General features: G+C 44.0%; 1 protein-coding gene across 1 annotated transcript; it reads left to right on the forward strand.

Moving 5' to 3' along the window:
- Positions 1-1,234: 1,234 nt before the first annotated feature.
- On the forward strand, positions 1,235-11,501 carry LOC306975083 (cytochrome P450 2K4-like; the record flags this gene model as incomplete). The annotated part of the gene is made up of 9 exons (XM_079572503.1): positions 1,235-1,417; positions 2,687-2,849; positions 3,217-3,366; positions 7,042-7,202; positions 7,963-8,145; positions 8,979-9,120; positions 9,338-9,522; positions 11,107-11,248; positions 11,314-11,501. 9 exons carry the CDS (start codon positions 1,235-1,237, stop codon positions 11,499-11,501), a joined length of 1,497 nt encoding a protein of 498 aa, XP_079428629.1.
- Positions 11,502-22,483: the final 10,982 nt, after the last annotated feature.

A 22,483-nucleotide genomic window follows, 5' to 3' on the forward strand; every position in this document is an offset into this window, starting at 1 on the left:
GGCTGGTTTTTGTAAGAAGAATTTTAGAAATCTCATACTTAATGAGGCTCAGACTGTTAACATTGGAGCAGCGTGAGCAACACGTCAAGCAAGGGCCGAGTCTACGGTGAAGATCCCGCCCTTATGCCCTTTCTAGGAACATGCTTCGTCCGAGCTGGGGAGGAGGAGTCTGTAAATCCTCCATGACTTCCCCCTCGACCGTGGTCATTGTGGTAAACGGGGAGGAGTGAGCAGAAGACGTTTTTTACAGTCTATGGTGGAACGGCCTGCTGCCGTACGTGCGCCCGCTGTCTGCAGCCACGACTCATTCTATCGTCTTTACAGCAGGTGTTGCACGTCAATATGCAACGGATTTTCATTAAATAAGCAGCATTTTGTTGCTTGTGATCCAGAGAATCATCTCTGGAGCCAATTGTCTCCTATTTTCAACGGCATGTGCATCTGCACGAGTTTGTGTTACCTACATCCAAAGCCTGCAGAGTCTGCCCTCAAAGTGCTCCTGCCCTTCCTAACACTGTGAAGTTGGGTTTTCTACACGGGTTGGTTTGACTGAAATTCTTTTTGTTTAATGTGTAAAATCCCAGTAGTTTCAGTGATGTTGGACATAAAGGGAAAAACATTTTTCCCAGCATTATTTTTAGCATTTTATTGTTGTCATGGTTACAACCATAGACTTCCTATAGCCACCACCTCAGTTTGAAACTACTGGCTCTTTAGAAGGACATTAAGGCTGTTACAGCAGCTTTTTTGCAAACGTTTTGTTGTCCATATTAAGCTGCAGCTCATTTAACATTTACTTTTTCAAATTAAATGAAATTCATAAAAGAATTTCTGATCATATCATTGCATTTGTGTTTGAATAATTTGTTTTTGATTTGAAACAGTTGAGCATTAAACATCGATTTAGCTTATCCTTCCTGTAAGTTAAAGTGGTCCTTGGACTGAAAAAGTTTGAGAAACACTGGACTAGATCAATACAGTAGATTTTTTTAATGTGATATTCCGATACTTTGAACATTGGATTTTCAACAAATTCAGCAATAATTATTACAAGTAGCTGCATTAGTTTAAGCGGCGATCGATGTAGCGGATCAGAGACATGACGTATCGATATATCGGTGAAAAAGATGACTCGTTGCATCCCTGGTTCTGCGGTCAGTCACGCTGCTGCTGAACTTCTGATTTTTGCATCATTTTGTCTCAGTCTTCTGTATTTTCCTCGGTCAGACCTCCGATGGACGCGGCCGGTTTGATCCAGTGTCTCCCTGTTCTGGGGTCTTTGGTGGTCCTGGTGCTGGTTTACCTCGTCTTCACGGCTCAGACTCAGAACAATGAGCCTCCAGGACCGAGGCCGCTGCCTCTTTTGGGAAATCTGCTGCTGCTGGATTTTAATCAGCCCTACAAGACTTTCATCAACGTAAGAATGGAACAAGTTTGACTGAAATCTGTCTTGGATTTTACAGAAACATGTTGCCTCAATGTTGGTGTTTAGCTTCAAATCAAAATCTTACGGGACCTTTAAAGCTAATTCATGTTTTCACCAGAACATAGTTAAGGCACACCGCTTTAGAAATGTGGTAAACACCAGGATTCAAAGCCAATAGGCTGTTTAAAGTAGAGGTCGATCAAAGGCCGATGTCTCCAGTAACTGAAGGTGGTATAAAAAGAGCAGTCAGAGCTTTAAGATGAGCTTTAGAGGAGCTGAGAAACATTACAGTGAGTTTGTAAGTACACCGGAGAGAAGAAGACTTACCGTGTTTTGTTTTTTGGAATACGCATTTTGTCTTTCAAACAAGCACCATCCTAAAATATCTACTAAACATAAATATATCTCAGTCTTATGCCCCAATAAAGTGCCCCCTGCTGGCACAGTTCAACACATTTTACAGTTAAAGGGATATTTCAGGATTTTTGACGTAGGGCCTCATTTCCTATAGTTTTCCAGAGTCTTGCAGATTTTTGGAGATTTTTCTTTTTGTAATTCATGCAGTTCTTGTATTTGAAGAGTTTCGTGGCGCTAGGCTAATGCAAGGCTAGTGCATGTCTATGGTATCAGCTAGCCTGCATTAAAAACAGTCTGACCCGCTCCACAGAGCACCTGAGGCAAATCACTTATAACACCAGACTAACCAATGTCTGTGTCCATAAAATCATTTTTGGAATATAACTGACCTTGTATCACATGAATGATCGCATTTTGAGGGACTATTTTCTAGCAGATCACTCCGCCGCTGCGTAGCTTATACAACCACGAAGCTGCTGCTTAAAATTACTCTATGGACACAGACATTTATATGTTTTTTTGCCTCAGGTGCTCTGTGGAGCGGGTCAGACTGTTTTTAATGCAGGCTAGCTGATACCATAGAAATGTGCTAGCCTTGCATTAGCCTAGCGCCACGAAACTCTTCAAATATAAGAACTGCATGAATTACAAAGAGAGACATCTCCAGAAATCAGCAACACTCTGGATAACTAGGAAATGAGGCGCTATGTCAAAAATCCTGAAACATTCCTTTAAGGACAATCATGCACAGAATTATCGACAAGACATCGGCCCATTATGTTACTCACAAAATCTCACTCTAGATCTTGACAAGTTAAACAACTCTCGAGTCCATCTTCACTTTGCCTTTTCTTCTTTGTGAGCAGCATGAGAAATTGAAAAACATTTACCTTCTTCTTTTAGCTTTCTAAAAAGTACGGCTCTGTGTTCACCTTCCACATGGGGCCAGACAAAGCAGTGGTTCTTGTGGGGTATCAGGCGGTGAAGGAGGCGTTGGTGGACTTCGCTGACGAGTTCGGAGAGAGAGCGCCCCCCACAACGGTGAAAGAAGACCAGCGCGAATACGGTATGAAAACCAGCAACGAACAACGGGGGAAAGACTCAGGATCCATCGTCACTGGTGATAATTTAATTTGGTCCTTTTATTTATGCAGGTTTGACCCTTGAGAGTCATTTGCAAGAGAGACCAGTTTCAAACAAAAATATTTTATGTTTTTGTAATCATGTTCACAAGTGCTCATTTGAATCCATTGATCTTTTTCTCTGAGCTGCCCCGATCCCTCCACAGGTGATGGACAGCCCCCAAGAACCTCCTTCAGGCTCGCATTTACTTTGGATCAGTGGACGCTGCTGCCTCAGTTTTTGTTTCTGAATGACTGAGAGCCTTAAGCCTTTTGTGTTTGTGCTCAAGACCATTGACTTAATCTTCTCAGGAGTGGTGTTCACCAACGGAGAGACGTGGAGGGAGATGCGGCGCTTCGCTTTGACCAATCTGAGAGACTTTGGGATGGGGAAGAAGGCCTGTGAGGACAAGATCATAGAGGAGTGTGGACACCTGCTTCAGCGCATCAAGTCATTCAGAGGTTGGTTCCTCTGGGCTGCAGACGGGATTGGAAAACCTTTTCTCTAAGAGCCAATGGCTGTGTCATCTGTCCACACCTTCCACTATAGTGCACTATATCGTGGTCATGCCATTTTGCTGAGGTGTTGGAATGTCCAGAGAGGAAAAAGTAATGGTCACGAGGTTGGTCAGTATGAGAGTTGGAGATCAGAGGCTGGTCTTTGAACTAAACACAAATAAATGAAAAAGTTAATGTAGACTGTTGAACCCACAGTGGGTTGGGTGGGACGAGCGTGAGCTGAGGCGAGTATGCGAAGGGAAATCGGGCGTTCTGCTCTCCCAAAATTGCATCCCATGGGCGGGGGAGCGACTGAATTTTGCGGTGCATTATGGGTAACATCTTGTTCACAAGTGAGAGACGGATGGAGCGTGAGATCGACAGACGGATCGGTGCTGCGTCAGCAGTGATGCGGTCGCTGTATCGGTCTGTCGTGGTGAAGAGGGAGCTGAGTCGGGGGGCAAAGCTCTCAATTTACCGATCGATCTACGTTACCACCCTCACCTATGGTCATGAGATTTGGGTAATGACCGAAAGGACAAGATCGCGAATACAAGCGGCCGAAATGAGTTTCCTTCGCAGGGTGGCTGCGGACACCCTTTCGAGATCAGGTGAGGAGCTCAGTTACCCGGGAGGAGCTTGGAGTAGAGTCGCTGCTCCTTCACGTCGAAAGGAGCAGCTGAGGTGGCTCGGGCATCTGTTTCGGATGCCTCCTGGTCGCCTCCCGCGGGAGGTGTTCCAGGCATGTCCTAGTGGAAAGAGGCCTTGTGGAAGGCCCAGGACACGCTGGTGGGACTATGTCTCTGAGCTGGTCTGGTGTCGCCTCGGGGTCCCCCCAGAACAGCTGGAGGAGGTGTGTGTGGATCGGGAAGTTTGGGCATCTCTGCTGAGACGCTGCCCCCGCGACCCGGCCCCGGATAAAGTGGAAGAAAATGGATGGATGGATGGATGGATATGGGTAACAATAGGCTTCGCAGCTTCTGGTTCTGCCGGAGCATACAGCTGCCCGGCTCAGAGCCTCGAAGGCCAGGCAGGATAGCTAACCGCTGCCCCCGGGGTGAAAATCATACCAGAGAACTGCAGGCCTGATCCGCCTCAGGTATCACAGAAGTAAGTCACTGTCAGCCAGCAATGATGTCCAATGCATAAAATGCCCACCGAACTCACGAGTCAAAGTGGCAACCAAACATGAGTCAAAGAGCAGCAGCAGTAAGCGGAGCTGCCAATGGAACTCGCTGCCAACCATGGCCTGTTTAGCAGCTAGCAGTACAGTATCTGCTGGTCCTCTGCGCCAAGCGCTTCCACTGAGAAACAGCCAGGCAAATAAAACCACACGCCTGATTCTGCTCCAGGAGGCACTGCCCTTAACAGACTGGCCAAAGACTGACAACCGACTAAGCCCTTGTTTCACAAAACCACAGAGCAGCATCTCTGCAGAATGGACTTGGGGCCCCTTGTTACCCCTGCTACACCACTGCAGATGCCACCACAGGTGGCAGTATTGTAGAGGTCAAAAGGCCATTATTGAAAGAGAGACAATCAATGCACCCTTCACCAACACCGGCAAAGAATATGGAAGCATTGCAGTGCAAAAGCACCAAGACCACAGCCAGGAGAGGGAGCGAAAAACGCAACCATCACCGAAATAGGCACATGCTACTCTACCCTACAAGTGCAGTAGGATGCACATGTCAACATAGGTAGTAGCATGGGGGAGAGGAGGCAGTACCAGCACGATTACAGTGTAAAGGCACATAAACCACAGCTGGGAGAGGAGGCACTCACGCAACCTTCACCAACATAAGCTTACGCCAGCACAGTAGCCAACACAGTAGACACCTCAATGCAGGCCACAGCTGGGAGAGGGAGCGCTAACGCAACCTTCACCAACATACACGCAAACCAAGACTGGTAGAAGCAATGCAGCGAAAATGCATAGAAGTCACAGACAAAACCCAAAACAGATGGAAGCAACGCAGGGTACACGTGCACAAGCCACAGCTGGGAGAGGGGGCGCAAACGCAGCTTTCACTAGCAAGGGCACAAGCCAAAACAGTTGGGAGAAATGCAGTGGATAAGCATAGAGGCCACAGCTGGGAGAGAGTGAAAACACTGCCCTCACCAGCATGGACACAAAATATAGTGGACACAACACAGTGGCAATTCATGTAGGCCATAGTCAGGAGAGGGAGCGCGAACACAGCCTTCACCAACAGGGACACATGCAAACATCGTTAGCAGCCGACACAAAAACAGCAAAAACTACAACTCGTAGTAGTAGTCTACTGAGCAAATAACCAAACAGCCAGTAACAGTACAAGGTAACTGTGCAAAAGCACCAGCAAGGAGATGGGGCGAACACGCCGCCATCACCAATACGGGTGTGCAATCAGACCATAAACAAAGACAAAAGCAACAACAAGATAATTTGTCAATCGTTGGAAAAGGCGCGCAACCGCCTAGCCAAGTAAAAAAAATGCAGACTGAATGGGCTACACAAGTGTCAAGCTGGGTACAGAACCACAATATAAACCACGAGACGCGAAACACCGCTGGCCACTGGCATTGAATAGTTAGCGTAACATCATACACACATAGACCCATGTATTATTCCAAAACGAATCGAGGTCACTGAAGAAATGTTGAAGACATTATGTTTAACCAGAACTCCTGTGCGCTCCTCCATGGCACGAGCGTACACGCCATGTCATGCCACACTTACACACTGGAATCCACTCTCCGAGAAGGCTTTCAAAACCGGCTAACTTCAGTTGCAAAAGAGAAGATAGCTCCTGCACCGTACGCTGGGGGAAGAGGAAGCGTACGCCCCTACACCAGCAGAGGTGAAACTCAAATGCCATTACCATCTCTAATGATAGTCAGCCATGGAGCTGAGGAAACAACACGATGCTAGCTAGCGCACACGGCGCAGCAATAGCAATGACCGCAAAAACGACAGGACCGGGATTAGCACAGCTCAAATGAAGCAGCTAATGTGTCCACAACATGTCCAGCACCGTAGCCAGGGTAAGGTGGGCGCATACGCCGACGACCCAGCAGGTGAGTAAACCAGTACCGACAATCTTACCTTTCAAGAGAGAAAACAAGCCATCGCAGCCCGAGGAGGGCGAAAGATTCCGCAACTCCGACTAAACAGTCACCGGGCTCCAAGCGATGAGCAAACCAAAGCGTGCAAAGTGCTTTGAGATACAAAGCAACACGGAGCACGGCATATTCCGAACCGCACGCGAGAAGAAAAAAGGATCAGAGGCTCAGATGATGTGGAGCTATATAGCCTCCTGGTTGGTCATCCGGGGTCACAGGCGTGACGTTTTTGGTATTACTACTCGAACGGCGCATGCGCGAGGGAGACATTCAGTGCTTACAGCACCGCCTCTGGCGGTCAGCAGGGATGAGATAGAACAGTGTTTCCTTAACTTTGCGAAAGAAGTGAAACAGCGCCCCCAATTTGACGCCGGTGGCCAAAAAGTGTTCTGCATCCATATTTACCATTGAGCATGAATGGGAGAGAGTTAACCAGATGTAGCGCAAAAGTAGGTCACCCAACGTAATTGTTCCGGCGGGACAAATTTTGCTCCGACATGGTGCACTCACACAGCCTTGTTTTTGTTGTTGCAGACAAAGCTTTTGATACGAATGAGGTTGTGACTGCGGCGGTGTCAAACATCATCAGCTCCATGGTTTACGGGAGCAGATTCGACTACAACGACCCTGAGTTTCAGCAGGTCCTTTACAGAGTCTGCAGAGGAACCGAACTCTTAGGCACCAGATCTGTTCAGGTACTGCGAGTCGTGAGTTCACAGTTGAGTCGATTGAGGTTTTTTTTTTAGTCCACGTCACCAAGTCCAGCCACTAAAACCTAAATCTGAGTCACAGCCCATGTCTTCATTTTGTAAGCAACTGATCATGTGCTGATTCTATCACTTCAAGGAGAACTCTGTTAATTACTCAAGGAATGCAGTTCCAACAAGACATGGCGTAATAAGTTACTGTATCAACAACAAAATCTACTCAAGTAAAGTACAGATCCTTAAAACCTCTGCTGAAGTAAATGTACCATCTCAGGTGAAAGCTCAGGTGGAGGGGCAGGACATTTTTAAATGAAACAAATATATATTTTTACTCTTTATCCTCCATGGAGGGTCTCTCTTTTTTCTTCCAGTTCTACGCAGTATCTTGGCTGTTGCTAGAACTGCACTTTATTTAAAACTCTTGGTCTCTATTGTGTGCAATAGTGAGTGCTGCCAATCAATAAATGTTTTCAGTAAAATGTATCATTTAACACTTTTGAAATTTATCATAATTAATCAGTTGATTTTAATGTATTATTATAATCATTATTGATACAAAGCTGACATTAAACACATTTTCTCTCTCACTAAAAACTATTTAATACATATATTTGAAAAGCCCATTGTCATTTGTAATTTGTCAATTCATATTGTGCAGTGAATTCAGATGGATCAGGCAAAGGATTTGAATCCAAATCATTCCACTGATTAAACAACAATAAAACATGGCCTCTCTCTCTCCCCACAGTTGTACGAAATGTTTCCGAGTCTCGGGAAGTGGATGTCCGGAACTCGAGCTGAGCACAGAAATATAATTCTTGCCAACAGAAATCATTATTTAAAGATGATCGATCGGTTAACGGAGACGCTGGAGCCTGACGTGAGCCGCGGAGTCGTCGACGCCTTCCTCATCAAACAGCAGCAGCTGGAGGTGAGAGAGAAACGATAGAATTACATTCAGAACATACAAGTTCAGTTGGACTTCTAAGTTTTTAAGGTTTCAAAAAAATCACATTGGTCTGATAAAGGATCCCAGACTCTTAGCATTAAGTCAGACCTGTTCCCAGAGCGTGTTGTTTTCCACCAGGGCTGCCCTTTGTCACCGGTTTTGTTCATCACTTTTATGGACAGAATTTCTTGGTGCAGTCAGGGACCTGTGGGTGTCCGGTTTGAGAACCTCTGGATTTCATCTCGCTGCTTGAAGATGATGTTCTGTTGTGACTTCATCAAATCAGGACCGTAAGCGTGCTCTGGGGCCGAGTGTGAAGGGATAAGGATCAGCACCTCCAAATCTGAGGCCATAGTTCTACCTCCCCAGGTCCTGCCTCAACTGGAGGGGTTCATTGATCTCGGTTGTGTTCACGAGTGAGGGACGGATGGATCGGTGCAGCGTCGACAGTGATGCGGTCGCTGTATTGGACTGTTGTTCCTTTGCAGGGTGGCTGGGTACACTTTTAAATCACATTCACGCATGTGCCCCCAGCAGGCTCAAGTCCTTCCATAATCCCTGACTTCAGCCTGCTGGGGGCACATGTGTGGCTTTAGAGTGAGGGGCTCAATCATCCAGGAGGAGCTTGAAGTAGAGTCATTGCTCCTTCATGTTGAGAGGAGCAGCTGGAGGGACCATGGCTCTGAGCTGGTGCTGCCCTAGGATCCCTCCGGAACAGCTGGAGGAGGTGTGCATGGATAAGGCCTCCACGACCCAGCGATAGATGGATGGATGGATGGATGGATACTTGGACCCTTATGATGCTCTTGTTTCAGGAGGCCGGAAAGAACGACACCCAGTTCCACTCAAAGAACCTGACCACGATGGTGGCCAACCTGTTTGCAGGAGGAACCGAGACCACAGCCTGCACTCTGAGATGGAGTCTGCTCTTCATGGCCAAGTATCCAAACATACAAGGTACATCTTAGATCGAATGCTCCACTGTCTGAATAAAATAAAAGGCTAAAGGAGCAGAACAGCGCGGGTCACTTGAGAGCGGTTTGATTTGGAGGGGACTTCCCTCACAGGTTTGCATTTCACTGCTTTAGAAGGTTTGTTTTATTGTATTTGTGCGACTCGTCCAGTCAATGTGTAGCTGCTCGTAGACCCTCTGCTTCATATTCTTGTTTCTCAGATCAGGTTCGTGAGGAGATCTCCAGAGTGATCGGAGCTCGTCAGGTTCAGGTCGAAGACAGAAAAAACCTTCCTTTCACCGACGCCGTCATCCACGAGACACAGAGGCTCGGAAATATCCTTCCTTTGAGCCTCCTGCACAGAACCAGCCGCGATGTCGTCTTCCAGGGACATTTCATCAGGAAGGTGCGATGTTACACTGATCCGACAATCCGGATGCTGATCCCTTGCTTTGATGACATTCTAGACCAAAGTCCAAACTTTTTTTCACCGAGGGCCACATACAGAAAATTATACAAACAACTGGGCCGCGCTCAGTCGAGGTCAGATATATAACTTCACATCTATTGTATTAAATGTAGCAAATTGAATGACATGTTAACTATGCTCAGTGTTTCCGGTAACAGCTTTTTTTATGTAATGTAATGGATCAATTTTCTTTCGGGGGCGCAGGCCCTTGATTCTTCTCTCAGCTCCGCCCCTGCAGCTCAGATTCAGACTCTTAACCTCAGCCTGAGGCTGCAGAGAGAAAACACTGACCAACAGTTCTCACAGTTCTCTTCTCAGTTTAGAACAGGGGTCTAAGTAGTTATATAATTATCATGCAAAGGTCTGGAACATAATTTACAGTAACAATAATTCATGTGCTTTGAATTATGTGCTCTTCAATTGAATATGCTTAAAAAAAAGTCTTCATCATAGCTTTCTATGAATGGATTTTCATTAATTTCATATATATTCAATTAAAAGCAAAAAAGAAGTTGGCCCGCGGGCCGTAGTTTGGACACCCCTGTTCAAGATCGTAATGTCATAATTACAGTTGGAGCAAAGGCCGACACAACTCAATGAGAGACAGTTTCAGAAATAAATGTCCAAATGTCTGTCAGTCACGTGACCTTAGTTCATGTCAATCAAATTTTTTGCTTTGAAAAGATCCCATCACACCCTCATCCTCCCACAAAACACATTCACACTCGCCCGATCCTCCTCCCCAGAGACAGACCCCACACCCACGACCAAACAACGGACTCAATGCAAAGATTAACCAGGTTTGGAAACAACATCCAAGTCTGTATCGTGAGCAGCTCCTCGGCTGCAGCCACAGGGCGGCGACACGGGGCGGCGACACGGGGCGGCGACACGGGGCGGCGTCAAGGGGCGGCGACACGGGGCGGCGACACGGGGCGGCGACACGGGGCGGCGACAAGGGGCGGCGACACGGGGCGGCGACACGGGGCGGCGACACGGGGCGGCGACACGGGGCGGCGACACTGGGCGGCGACACGGGGCGGCGACACGGGGCGGCGACACGGGGCGGCGACAAGGGGCGGCGACAAGGGGCGGCGACACGGGGCGGCGACACGGGGCGGCGACACGGGGCGGCGACACGGGGCGGCGACAAGGGCCGCGACACGGGGCGCCGGCACGGGGCGCTCGGAGGAGGCCAGGCAGAGAGGCCACACCTCCATCCAGACACAGGACAGCACCCACACAGCCACAGCCAACCACATGACCTATGGCGGTCTTATGTACAACAGCCTTTTTCCTCCAACCAGACGCCGCGGACGGGATGTGACTTTGTTTTGTTCGTAATTATGACCGAGCGAGTGGGACCCGCGCCACAGTGGGACCAGCTGTAGTCTACAGATTTCTCTCGGGACACGAACATTGTTTAGCTCACATGGGGTTAATACAGTTTTTAGTTTGGCCTGTGAGAGCCCATAATGCTCAAGGAAGAACAGTAAAAACATTGTGCCTACATCTCTACAGGGAACCGCAGTGTACCCAGTTCTGGCCTCCGTCCTCTACGATGAAAACGAATGGGAAAAGCCTGACTGTTTCTATCCCGCTCACTTCCTCGACAAAGACGGGAAGTTCGTCAAGAGAGACGCCTTCATGCCTTTCTCCGCAGGTTTGTTAGTTGTAAACTAAATATCCCTTCACTAACACTGCAGTGACTCTGTTCTGTGTTTGCAGGTCGTAGGATTTGTCCGGGTGAAGGCCTGGCCCGGATGGAGCTGTTCATCATTTTTGTGACTCTGATGCAGCGTTTCCGCTTCACGCCGCCCCCTGGTGTTACTGAGGAGGAACTGGACCTGACTCCGAGTGTTGGATTAGCGCACTGCCCGTCCCCACATCAACTGTGCGCCATCTCACTTTCATAAGACCTCGTCTGGTTTGGTCAGAGTCATGCATGTTTGTCTAAGTGTGTTACTGTCACACAATGTCACACAATTGCCTTTTATTATATCGTAGATTCTTGAGAAATGCGACAGAAACACATCATCCATATTAATCTGTCTTTTGCCTAAAATTGTTGCTGAAGGAGATGTCAATTTAAATGTATGTTTTTTTGTTTATAAGCCAGGGTAGCTCCAGTATTGGGCAAGTGAACTTTAAGACTTTTTGAATTCCATCACAGTGAAACTGAATCCCACTAATGTATTCTCTGGCTCTCATTTTACTGACAATGTAAGTGAGTTAAAGGATGAAATGACCTGCTAGTGAAAATAATAAAGTTACTATAAGTAAAAGCATATAGTTGGAGAGTTTGAGTATTCATTTTAAGCATTTTTAATCCGAATTGGTTGAAGTCATTAATATAGAGTGGGTATTGATCCTGTCAGGGTAAACCAGCTCAGTAGAACTGGTCCAATACCTCATATCCCTCTGTATCAGCACTGGTGTTAAAATTGTCTTTAACTCTATCTGTCTATGTACTTCCCCTTTATCCGGGGCCGGGTCGCAGGGGCAGCGTCTCAGCAGAGACGCCCAGACTTCCCGATCCACACACACCTCCTCCAGATGTTCTGACCCCGAGGCCACACCAGGCCAGCTCGGAGACATAGTCCCTCCAGCATGTCCTGGGCCTTCCACGAGGCTTTGTCCCACTAGGACAGTGGTTCTCAATCTTTTGGAGCCGCGGCCTCCATTATAAAAGGTAAAGCGGTTCGTTACCCCCCGCCTAGGTCACACCGTGAAAAATAGGAACATTAGCCAACATAATTCTTAAAAAAGAAAAGAAAGAAACAAATGGCTGAAAAAAAATTCATCAAACTGCAATCAAATAATGGCACTGGTAAAATAGCAAACACATGCTACAATAAAACATTAGATTATACGCTAATGAAAATATGTACGCCCAGCCACCCTGCGAAGGAAACTCATTTCGGCCGCTTGTATTCGCGATCTCGTCCTTTCCTCAAGTGGAGGAGTTCAAGTATCTCGGGGTCTTTAACTACTGTAAATATTTGGCTTGAAATGTGCCTTGTTACGGCCCCAGGCCTCCAGGCTCCCTCCTTTTTCTGTGTTTGTTTGGCCTAAACCTGTGTTCTTCCCACCATGTGAACTTGCTGCTGTGGTCCTGGGCTGCCATTGGTGGACTGCATTGGGAGTCCTGGCTGTTGGTTGGTTGGGGGGGCAGCTCTACACCTGGGAGGGAGCTCGTTAAAGCCATCTGTTCCAGCCACACCTATAAAAGGAGTCCACCTCGCCGACCAGGACGCCCTGTGTCTCTTCGTGTTCAGAGACGCTAGTTTTCAGTTATTTAAGGCTATATCCACACGAAGACAAAAACGCTTATGTTTTCAGAAACTTTCTTTGTGAGCCTGAAGCAGCTCAGTCCACATGGGTCGACTCAGGTCTGTGAAAACGGTGCGATTCATCTTCCAGGCCTGTGTGAGGCGCTGTGACGCTAACACAGATGAAGGCGCATGTGCAGTAAACTTTTGTGGAATGTAAACAGTGAAAATGAAACTGATTCAAGGATTTAGGATCTACAGCGGAGACGAGGAGGAGAGTTTATTCTTCTGACGTAAAAACCTGTCAGTGACTTTTACTGTCAGTCCAGAAACACAGACTGACTCGCGTTCTTCTACTCGTCACCTGTGGCTTGTGGACGGCAGTGGAGCAAAGAGGGGAGGAGTCAAACCATCACAGATCCATGAGGAAAACTCATAAGGTCAGTCGATTATGGATCACAGACTCTGGAGCTGTGATGTCATCGTTTTAGTAAAAGTTGCGTAGACGGCGTAACGAAGGCGCCACGTAAACGGCGTTTTGAGATCTTTCCACTCTGGGACCTAGTTTGGAAAATGTTCGTTTACAGACCCCCAAAACGCCGGCTCGTATGGACGATACACTGGACTGATAAAATACCTTTGCGTTTGGTCGTCAGCTTGACTTCGTTTGGACGGGGCCTCAGTTTTTGTGCAGGCCTTTATGTGACACTCGTGGTTTGTCCGTGTTTTTGTTTTATTATGTTTTTTTTTTTCATCATATGCTACATTCACAATGAGAACATTCTTCAGAGCGCCGTTTTTCTTGTAGAGCTCATCCAGATTAAGCCCACCTTCCATTTTCAGGGCGCACACAGCACTTCCCGACATTCTAGCCTATATCCATGTTTCAGCATTGCACTTTAATATGGACATGAAAAAGTAGAGCAATAACAACAAAGCTTCACAAGCACAATTCTCACATTGTTAATGGCTACAAACGGCCAAACAAATGATTAGGACAGCAATCAATTCAGCAATGCCCTCTGAAAACATTACATTATACCATCTGTCTGCAAAACCTGCTTAACCCCTTAACTCCCGCCTGAACCGAGCACATTTTCTTCAGCTTGGCTTTACCCCAGTCCAAAAGCTTCTGGAAAAAAAGCTGTGAAAAAGCAACAAAACTGAGACGAAAACTAGTGGCAAAAATGGCACAAAAATGTCACAAGAAATTGACGAAAAATGGGCGAAAAAATGACAAAAAATGTGACCAAAAAATGACAAAAATTTGATACAAAAATTTGACCAAAAAATGACAAATGACTAAAAAAAAGACAAAAATGTGATTAAAATTTGACAAAAAAAAAAAAAAAATTGAAAAAATAAAATAAATAAAAGACAAAAAAAAAAAAAAAGTTACAAAAATGAGTTGAACCCACAAAAAAATGATGGAAAAAAATCTGACGACGTGAGGAAAAAAGATCCTCTCGGTTCAGGCGGGAGTTAAGAGTTTAACTTGTGAATGAAAAACTCAGCAAACACACTTTCAACTGCAAATAACTTTTTATTATTTCATCCTTCTCCACTCATCACATCTGTCAAAAAACAAGCTTCAAAATCAAGAACATTAATGGGAGACACACAGGCCAAAATCAATGGTTAACCTCTTAACTCCCGCCTGAACTGAGAGCATTTTCTCCAGTTCAGCTTTACCCAAATCCTGTAGGCCAGTGTAACGCCTCATTTGAAAGCTAAGATCTACAAAACTCATCTAAATGGATCTTTTTCCTCACGTCATCAGATTTTTTTTCCATTTTTTGGGGGGGATTATTCAACTCATTTTTGTCACATTTGTCAATTTTTTGTCAAATATTTATGTGATTAAAAATTTGACAAAAATTGACACATTTTTGCCACTTTTTCATGATCTTTTCATCATTTTTTTGTCCATTTTTTGTCACTTTTTTGTCACTTTCTGTCTTTTTTTGTCCATTTTTTTGTCACATTTTTGCCACTTTTTCATAATTTTTTTGTCAATTTTTTGTACATTTTTTGTCAAAGTTTTCTCACTTTTTTGTCACATCTTCGTCATTGTTTTCGTCTCAGTTCTGTTGCTATTTTCACACCTTTTTTTCCAGAAGCTTTTGGACTGGGGTAAAGCCAAACTGGAGAAAATGTGCTCGGTTCAGGTGGGAGTTAAAGGGTTAAAACTTTGGTCCATGTTAAGAGCCTCAACATATAAACCTTCCCCTGGATAAAAGATATAAGACCTAATCTTTACAATAATGAGGATCTGTGAAACATTGTGTTGTAAGAACTCTGCAGTCATTGTCACACTGCTTCTTCTCTTTATATTCATGCATCTGTATTTTGATTGAAACCGATTAGTTCCTCGTTCACATCCATTCTTTGATTTCCTCTGCAGTAAGAGCATTTTCTGTGTTGAGCTGAACATAAGGAGCATGTTTTTAACCCCTTACCTCCCACCTGAACCGAGCACATTTTCTCCAGTTTGGCTTTACCCCAGTCCAAAAGCTGTGAAAATAGCAACAAAACTGAGACGAAAACAATGATGGAAATGTGACAAAAAAGTGAGAAAACATTGACAAAAAAGTGACGAAATATGACAAAAAAAATACAAAAAATGTGACAAAAAATGTGACAAAAAATGACAAAAATGTGACAAAATATGACCAAAAAAATGACAATGTGATTTAAAATTTGACCAAAAAATGACAAAAATTTGATTAAAATTTGACAAAAAAATTACAAAAGTTTGACAAAAAAATAATTTAAAAAAAAGACAAATGTGAGGAAAAAAATGACAAAAAAGGTACAAAAATGAGTTGAACCCACAAAAAAATGATCTGATAACGTGAGGAAAAAAAGATCCTCTCGGTTCAGGCGGGAGTTAAGAGTTTAACCTGTGAATGAAAAACTCAGCAAACACACTTTCAACTGCAAATTACTTTTTATTATTTCATCCTTCTCCACTCATCACATCTGTCAAAAAACAAGCTTCAAAATCAAGAACATTAAGGGGAGACACACAGGCCAAAATCAATGGTTAACCTCTTAACTCCCGCCTGAACCGAGAGCATTTTCTCCAGTTTGGCTTTACCCCAGTCTAAAAGCTTCTGGAAAAAAGCTGTGAAAATAGCAACAAAACTGAGACGAAAACAGTGATGGAAATGTGACAAAAAAGTGAGAAAACTTTGACAAAAAAGTGACGAAAAATGTATGAAAAAATTACAAAAATGTGACACAAATGTGACAAAAATGTGATAAAAATACAAAAATATGACAAAAAATTACAAAAATGTGAGAAAAAAAAAATTACATAAAAAAAATTGATGAAAAAATGACAACAATGTGATAAAAAAATGACAAAAATGTGACAAAAAAGTTACAAAAATGAGTTGAATACCCAACAAAAAAATGATGGAAAAAAAATCTGACGTGAGGAAAAAGGTCCTCTCGGTTCAGGCGGGAGCTAAGAGGTTAACTGAGGGCAACAGTAAAGTCCAAAATGTTTGGCAGTGTACCTTTCACTAAATATTAATTGAGCGATGGAAGATGGAACATAAATGAGGACAGAACACTCTGTTCTTGGCTTAAACCAGATGCAGCCAAGTTCAAGTTAACCGAGTTAATAATAACCATATATCTGAGGTCAGGGCTGTCTGGATAAACAGTCAGATGGAAGAACTCTGCGGTCAGTCCCTGTTAGAGAAATAACAATGGTGTTCGAGAGGATAGATGAAAGACAGGCAGCAGTCTGGATGTCTTATGGGAGAAGTTTATTTACCATCGGTGCCGGACCCGGAGACTCGGGGCCTTTCTGAAACCGCTCCCTCGTCCCTCACCCTAACACTCAGTCTGCTCGTGCCCGCGGAGCGGAGTTCTGTCTGAAATGGACCCCTCAGTGAGGGGGAGTGGGAGGAAAGCTCCTTCTCAGCGAGTCTGCATCGACACCACACTAAACAGGTGTGTGTTACACTGAGAGCAGTCCCACGAGCAACGCACCAAACTACTACAGTTCCGCGTTTACTTAGGAGTTTTTCATTTTAACGCTTTATCGTCATATAGACTCATTATTAATGAAAAAGAAAGTGACAGTGAGACTTAATATGATTTTATTGTGAGTTTGACATGTTTGAATCTGAATTACTTTGTAAACTCATAAGAGAACCTTTTATTTATTTAAAAGTATGATCAGTTGAACTTGTGATTTTTGCCACATTATGGGCTGTGAGGACGGTGGGTTCGAGGGAGAAAGTCTGAAAGTCACAGCTCGAATTTCTCTGTTGAGTGAACCTCAGAAGGTGCCATCACTGAGGCCTGAGTGGAAGGGTGTAGGGGAAGGGAGGAGGGAGTGGTTTCGGAAACGCCCTCGTGACATTGTGCTAGTCCTACCATTCAAGTCTGTCTGTGCTTCCACAGAAAAGGGATAAATCCCCTCTCAGAGCGTCAGACTGATACACAAGAGTCTGAGCCCCACAGTCAAGGCTATGACAGAGATAGTACGACTGGACAGCCTGACCCAGTGTGATAAGTAGCGACTTAATGTCCTCCAACAGTCACGCTGCTGCTGAACTTCTGATTCTTGCATCATTTTGTCTCAGTCTTCTGTATTTTCCTCGGTCAGACCTCTGATGGACGCGGCCGGTTTGATCCAGTGTCTCCCTGTTCTGGGGTCTTTGGTGGTCCTGGTGCTGGTTTACCTCGTCTTCACGGCTCAGACTCAGAACAATGAGCCTCCAGGACCGAGGCCGCTGCCTCTTTTGGGAAATCTGCTGCTGCTGGATTTTGATCAGCCCTACAAGACTTTCATCAAGGTAAGAATGGAACAAGTTTCAATGAAATCTGTTCAGGACTTTACAGAAAGTGTTGGTGTTTCGCTTCAAATCCAAATGTTTCAGGACCTTAAAGTTAATTCATGTTTTCACCAGAACATAATATAGATGCTCAGAAATGTCCTGAAAGGGTTTTAGCAGGATTCAAAGCCAACAGCCAAGTGTTTGTTCTAACGGCACAGTTCCAGCTACAATAACCTCTTAATCTGCGTCACTTTATCAAACACTAACCTGCACTGCAGAGTTTGTTTTATTTTTTACTCTTTATACTCTTTGCCCCTTAAGGTTTTTGGTTGTCATTGTATATGAGATACAACTATTTACTATTGAATTATGATTTCCTAAGCCTGTAGTGCACAGCCTGAGAGAGCCGACTGTGACAGGTTTATCTGAAGCTTTGTCTCTAATGCCTCGCTATGAAACAGGCTTTAAGCTTTCACTGTTGTCAGCACTTTTTGATGAACATTTATTCTTTTTTCACACGTTTCTCCACTTCTGCACACGCTGTAACTTCTAAAGCGTGAAAACAATTTTCAAAAATGAAAAGAGACTTTGAGATTAAATTGGATGTACATTTTCAAACATCCTTGTGAATGTCAGAGATCAGTAATAACTTTATTTTCAGTATTTTCTTTAGTTCTTTGTTTTCGTTAATGGCTTTTTATGCCCCGTTGACCTCCATTATAAACTGACTTTTTCATCGCTCTGCCATCACACTATCAACTCAAACATTATTGATTATTTGTGATTTCTTCTGATCAGAGGGAACATTTGTGATTTGAATAGTTCGTCGTGAACTATTCACTACGAACAAAGTTAGTAGTGGGCAAAGTTAGAACGCCATCCAAAGTGGCGTTCTAACTTTGCCCACATGTTACAGAGACGTGTCATGAGCAGCTCTGGAGCGCGTCAAATGACCACGAGTTTACACAAGCACAAATAATCAAGAATTTATCTATTTTATATTGTGATCCATGAAAAAGTGAGTTTACAATGGAAGTCAATGGGGTGTAAAATGCACAAGGGGTAATCTACACGTTTACTCCTGCATTTGAAATAAAAAAGTCTGCTTTATTTGAAAACATGAGACATTTTTTTTATTTTTATTTTATAAATGCTGTGTTTATGATCTGGTTCTATTGTGTAAATTAATTTCCAGTACTTTAACCTCTTACCACCCGCCAAAACCAAATGCATTCTCTCCTCTTTGCCATTGTCGTCACTTTTTATTTCCCTTATGTGTTTTTGTCACTTTTTTATGGCACTTTTGTTACTTTTTTTTGTACATTTTTAGCTGGATTTTGGTCACTTTTTTTGCCGGACTATTCTCACTTTTTTGTCAGATTTTTTGCTGCTCGTCACTTTTTTACTGGATTTTTGTCTTTTTTTTCTGGATTTTTGCCATTTATTTGCTGGATTTTTATCATTTTTTTTGCTGGAGTTTTTGTCACTTTTTTACTGGATTTTTGCCATTTATTTTGCTGGATTTCTGTCACTTTTGTCAATTTACATCCTCATTTTCTTCTTGTTTTTTGTCGCTATTTTGAAGAAGGTTTTTGATTTGGAGAATTTGGAGAACAGGAGAAAACATGTTCAGGTGGGAGTTAAGAGGTTAAATAGTACATGAAATTTAGCTTTTTTTTGAGCCACTTTTTCCTATACGCAGCTCATCCTCAGTGGTCAGACAGAAATAACCGTCAGGTGCAGGTTTCAGCTGGTTTTAACTCAGCAGTTCCCAAACTGTGGGTCAAGGACCAGAGGTGAGAGAATGGGACCATTTTAAAAAGTGGGGAAAATAAACTAGTCGTCGTCCTAAATGCCAGTCTGACAGTGGTTTAGTGGCTGGTGGTTCTCACACAGGGGGCGGGGCCTGAATTGAGGTCATGATGTTCCACTTCTGCCCTGCACTAATGCCCAGTGGAACCGTTTTGACCATAAAAGGGTTCGCTCTTTGTCCAACAATAAATATATCTATAAATATATATCTATAAATAAATAACATAAAGATCAAATTTGCAAAGAAATGCATGCATTTATTATAATAAGTGCATTTATTTATTTATATTTATTTATATATTTATTCATTTATTTATGTTTTTTCTGTATTTATTAATTTTGGATTCATTTATTTATGTCTGTGTTTATTGCTGTAATTCTCTTAATGTATGCAAATCATGGGGCGGGTCGTGATGCCGCTGCTGTAAGCTCATTGGTTAATCTTTCTTCATGCAGGTACATGTACATTGGTGTATGAATGGGTGAGTGGATCCTTGCTGGAAAGCACTTTGAGTGCCTAATGACGCTAGACTTAGGCTGCGTCTGAAACCATCAAATTATCGCCTCTAAGCTCTAACACCAGCAACTAACTCTTTCATGGGTCGACTGTTAGATCTGTGCAGTTAGGGAACTGGAGCTTCAGCAGCATTTTGAACAATCCGTCCGTCCTTAAACAGGGGAAAGGGAAGTGACATCACCAACTGCTGTTTTTCTTCTTCTTTAAAGTTATTGGTGGAGTGCAGGCCAAACAAAAGTGCATGTCGCCCCCTACTGGACAGTGTCCAACAACAACAAAGTGTCCAAACAAAAATCCAAATGATCCAAACATTTCCCTTTAGTGTTATTTTATTTCAGCAGCTGTTTCTTAAAGCTACAGCAGCAAATGATCCATGAGGCTTAAGTTTCTACTAAATGAAAACAAAAGCATTTAATCTGTTTCCTGAGTTTCCTCTTTAACACTGACATGTGACTGAGCTGTGGGGACGACAACATGGATTTATCACTTTTATAAAGTTTGGCTTGTGCAGAATCTTACTTTTTAATTATTATTATTTTTATTATTAAATGTGCTCCTGTCATTCAACAGTGGTTGCGCATGAATCACTCGAGGGTGGGGCCGAGGGGGGTGGGGGGATTTGGCGCAGTGGCTTATGGGATGGCACATAGCTCCTAATCACCGGTTAGTTAGCACCAGAGGTCCCTATGCTAAAGTGGCTATGATAGTTAGCATCGAGGCTCCTTTTCCTCACTCCTTCCTAACTGACCAATTCGGAAGCATCTTGTCATGGCGGACGCTGACGCACATCCGGTTTGGCGTAAGAGCTCTTACCAATCTGCTCGTTTCGGACGCAGCCCAAGCCTTGGCTACAACATGTGACAGAGGTCAGAGGTCAGAGCTGTTCCTGTAGTGTTTCCTCAGTGTTCATAGATGTGAGCCACACATGTGTTTATCGTGTTGAAACCATTGACAGTTGATTGACAGTCAGAGCTGTTTTTCCTATACGCAAACTACGCAGGGTGCGTAGGGCCCCCGCAGCCATAAGGGCCCCGCATCTCAGTCAAACTACAGTGTTGTTTCACTGATTAATCAACGTGTTGTTACGGGACAGGCTCTGACAGCGAGCACTCACTCTCCGCCTACTTTGCCGCATATAAAACCATAACGCAGGAGTCTGCTGAAGTGAATGAGCAGGAGAGACCGACCACCTTCCCCGTCACTTCCAAAGCGCGAGTGCTTCTCCGCTCGCGTCCCCGCTCGGCCGTCTGTCTCCCGGTGCTCGCTTCGCCTCATGTGTGCCTGCATCTCACCCGTGTCCCGACCCGGCTCTCATGTTCTCTCTGCTCGGACTCGGGGCTGCAATGGCCACACTCTCATTTAAACTCTCTTCTTATTGTTTCTAGCAACAGTAGTTTGGCAAATATGAGACTAAAAAGCCGTTCTCCGTGGCCTTTTCGTCTGAAATAGTTGAATCCACACAGTAACTTACAGTAACTCTGGTTCTCTGAATGTCCACAGTCTTAAACGAATTAGGCTCCTCACAGGCTAATTCTCAGTGGTGAGACAGAAAAAAACATCAGGTGTAGGTTTCAGGGAGAGAATGGGCCCATTTGCCATTTACCATTTAAAAAGTGAGGGGAAAAATAGACTATGGTGGTTCTAAATCCCAGTCTGACAGTGGCTTAGTGGTTAGTGGTTCTCACACATGGGGTAGGGCCTGAATTGAGGTCATTATGTTCCCCTTCTGCCCTGCACTACTGCACCGTGGAACTGTTTTTGACCGTAAATGGGTTTGCTCTTCGTCGAATAGCCATGGGACGAGTACTGTAGGGCCCCCGTGTGGATTTTTGCTTAGGGCCCCAGAAGGGCCAGCACCGGCTCTGTTGACAGTTGCTAACCGGTAGCATGCTAACGTCTTGAGCAGCTTAACCCCTTACCTACCTCCAGTTTGGCTTTTCCCCAGTCCAAAAGCTTCTGGAAAAAAGCTGTGAAAATGGCAACAAAACTGAGACGAAAACAATGATGGAAATGTGACAAAAAAGTGACGAAAAATTGATGAAGAGGTGGCAAAAATGTCACAAGAAATTGACAAAAAATTTACCAAAAATGACAAAAATGTGACAAAAAAGTGAGAAAACATTGACAAAAAAAGTGACGAAAAATGTATGAAAAAGTGGCAAAAATGTCAAAAGAAATTAACAAAAAAATTACAAAATGTGACAAAAAATAACAAAAAATTGATGAAAAATTGACGAAAAAATGACAAAAACGTGACAAAAAATAAAATAAAAAATGACAAAAAAGTTACAAAAATAAATTGAATACCCAACAAAAAAATCATGGAAAAAAAATTTGATGACGTGAGGAAAAAGATCCTCTCGGTTCAGGCGGGAGTTAAGAGGTTAAACACTGACTCAGACTGAGACTCTGTCGACATGACAAACTGTAAAAATCACAGAGGAAGGTTTTCTGTTCTCTCTTTGATGTGTTCATTTAGTCTTCAGAGTGAAGCAGAT

Source organism: Gobius niger, assembly GCF_951799975.1.
Source record: "Gobius niger genome assembly, chromosome: 15".
NCBI classification, from domain to species: domain Eukaryota; kingdom Metazoa; phylum Chordata; class Actinopteri; order Gobiiformes; family Gobiidae; genus Gobius; species Gobius niger.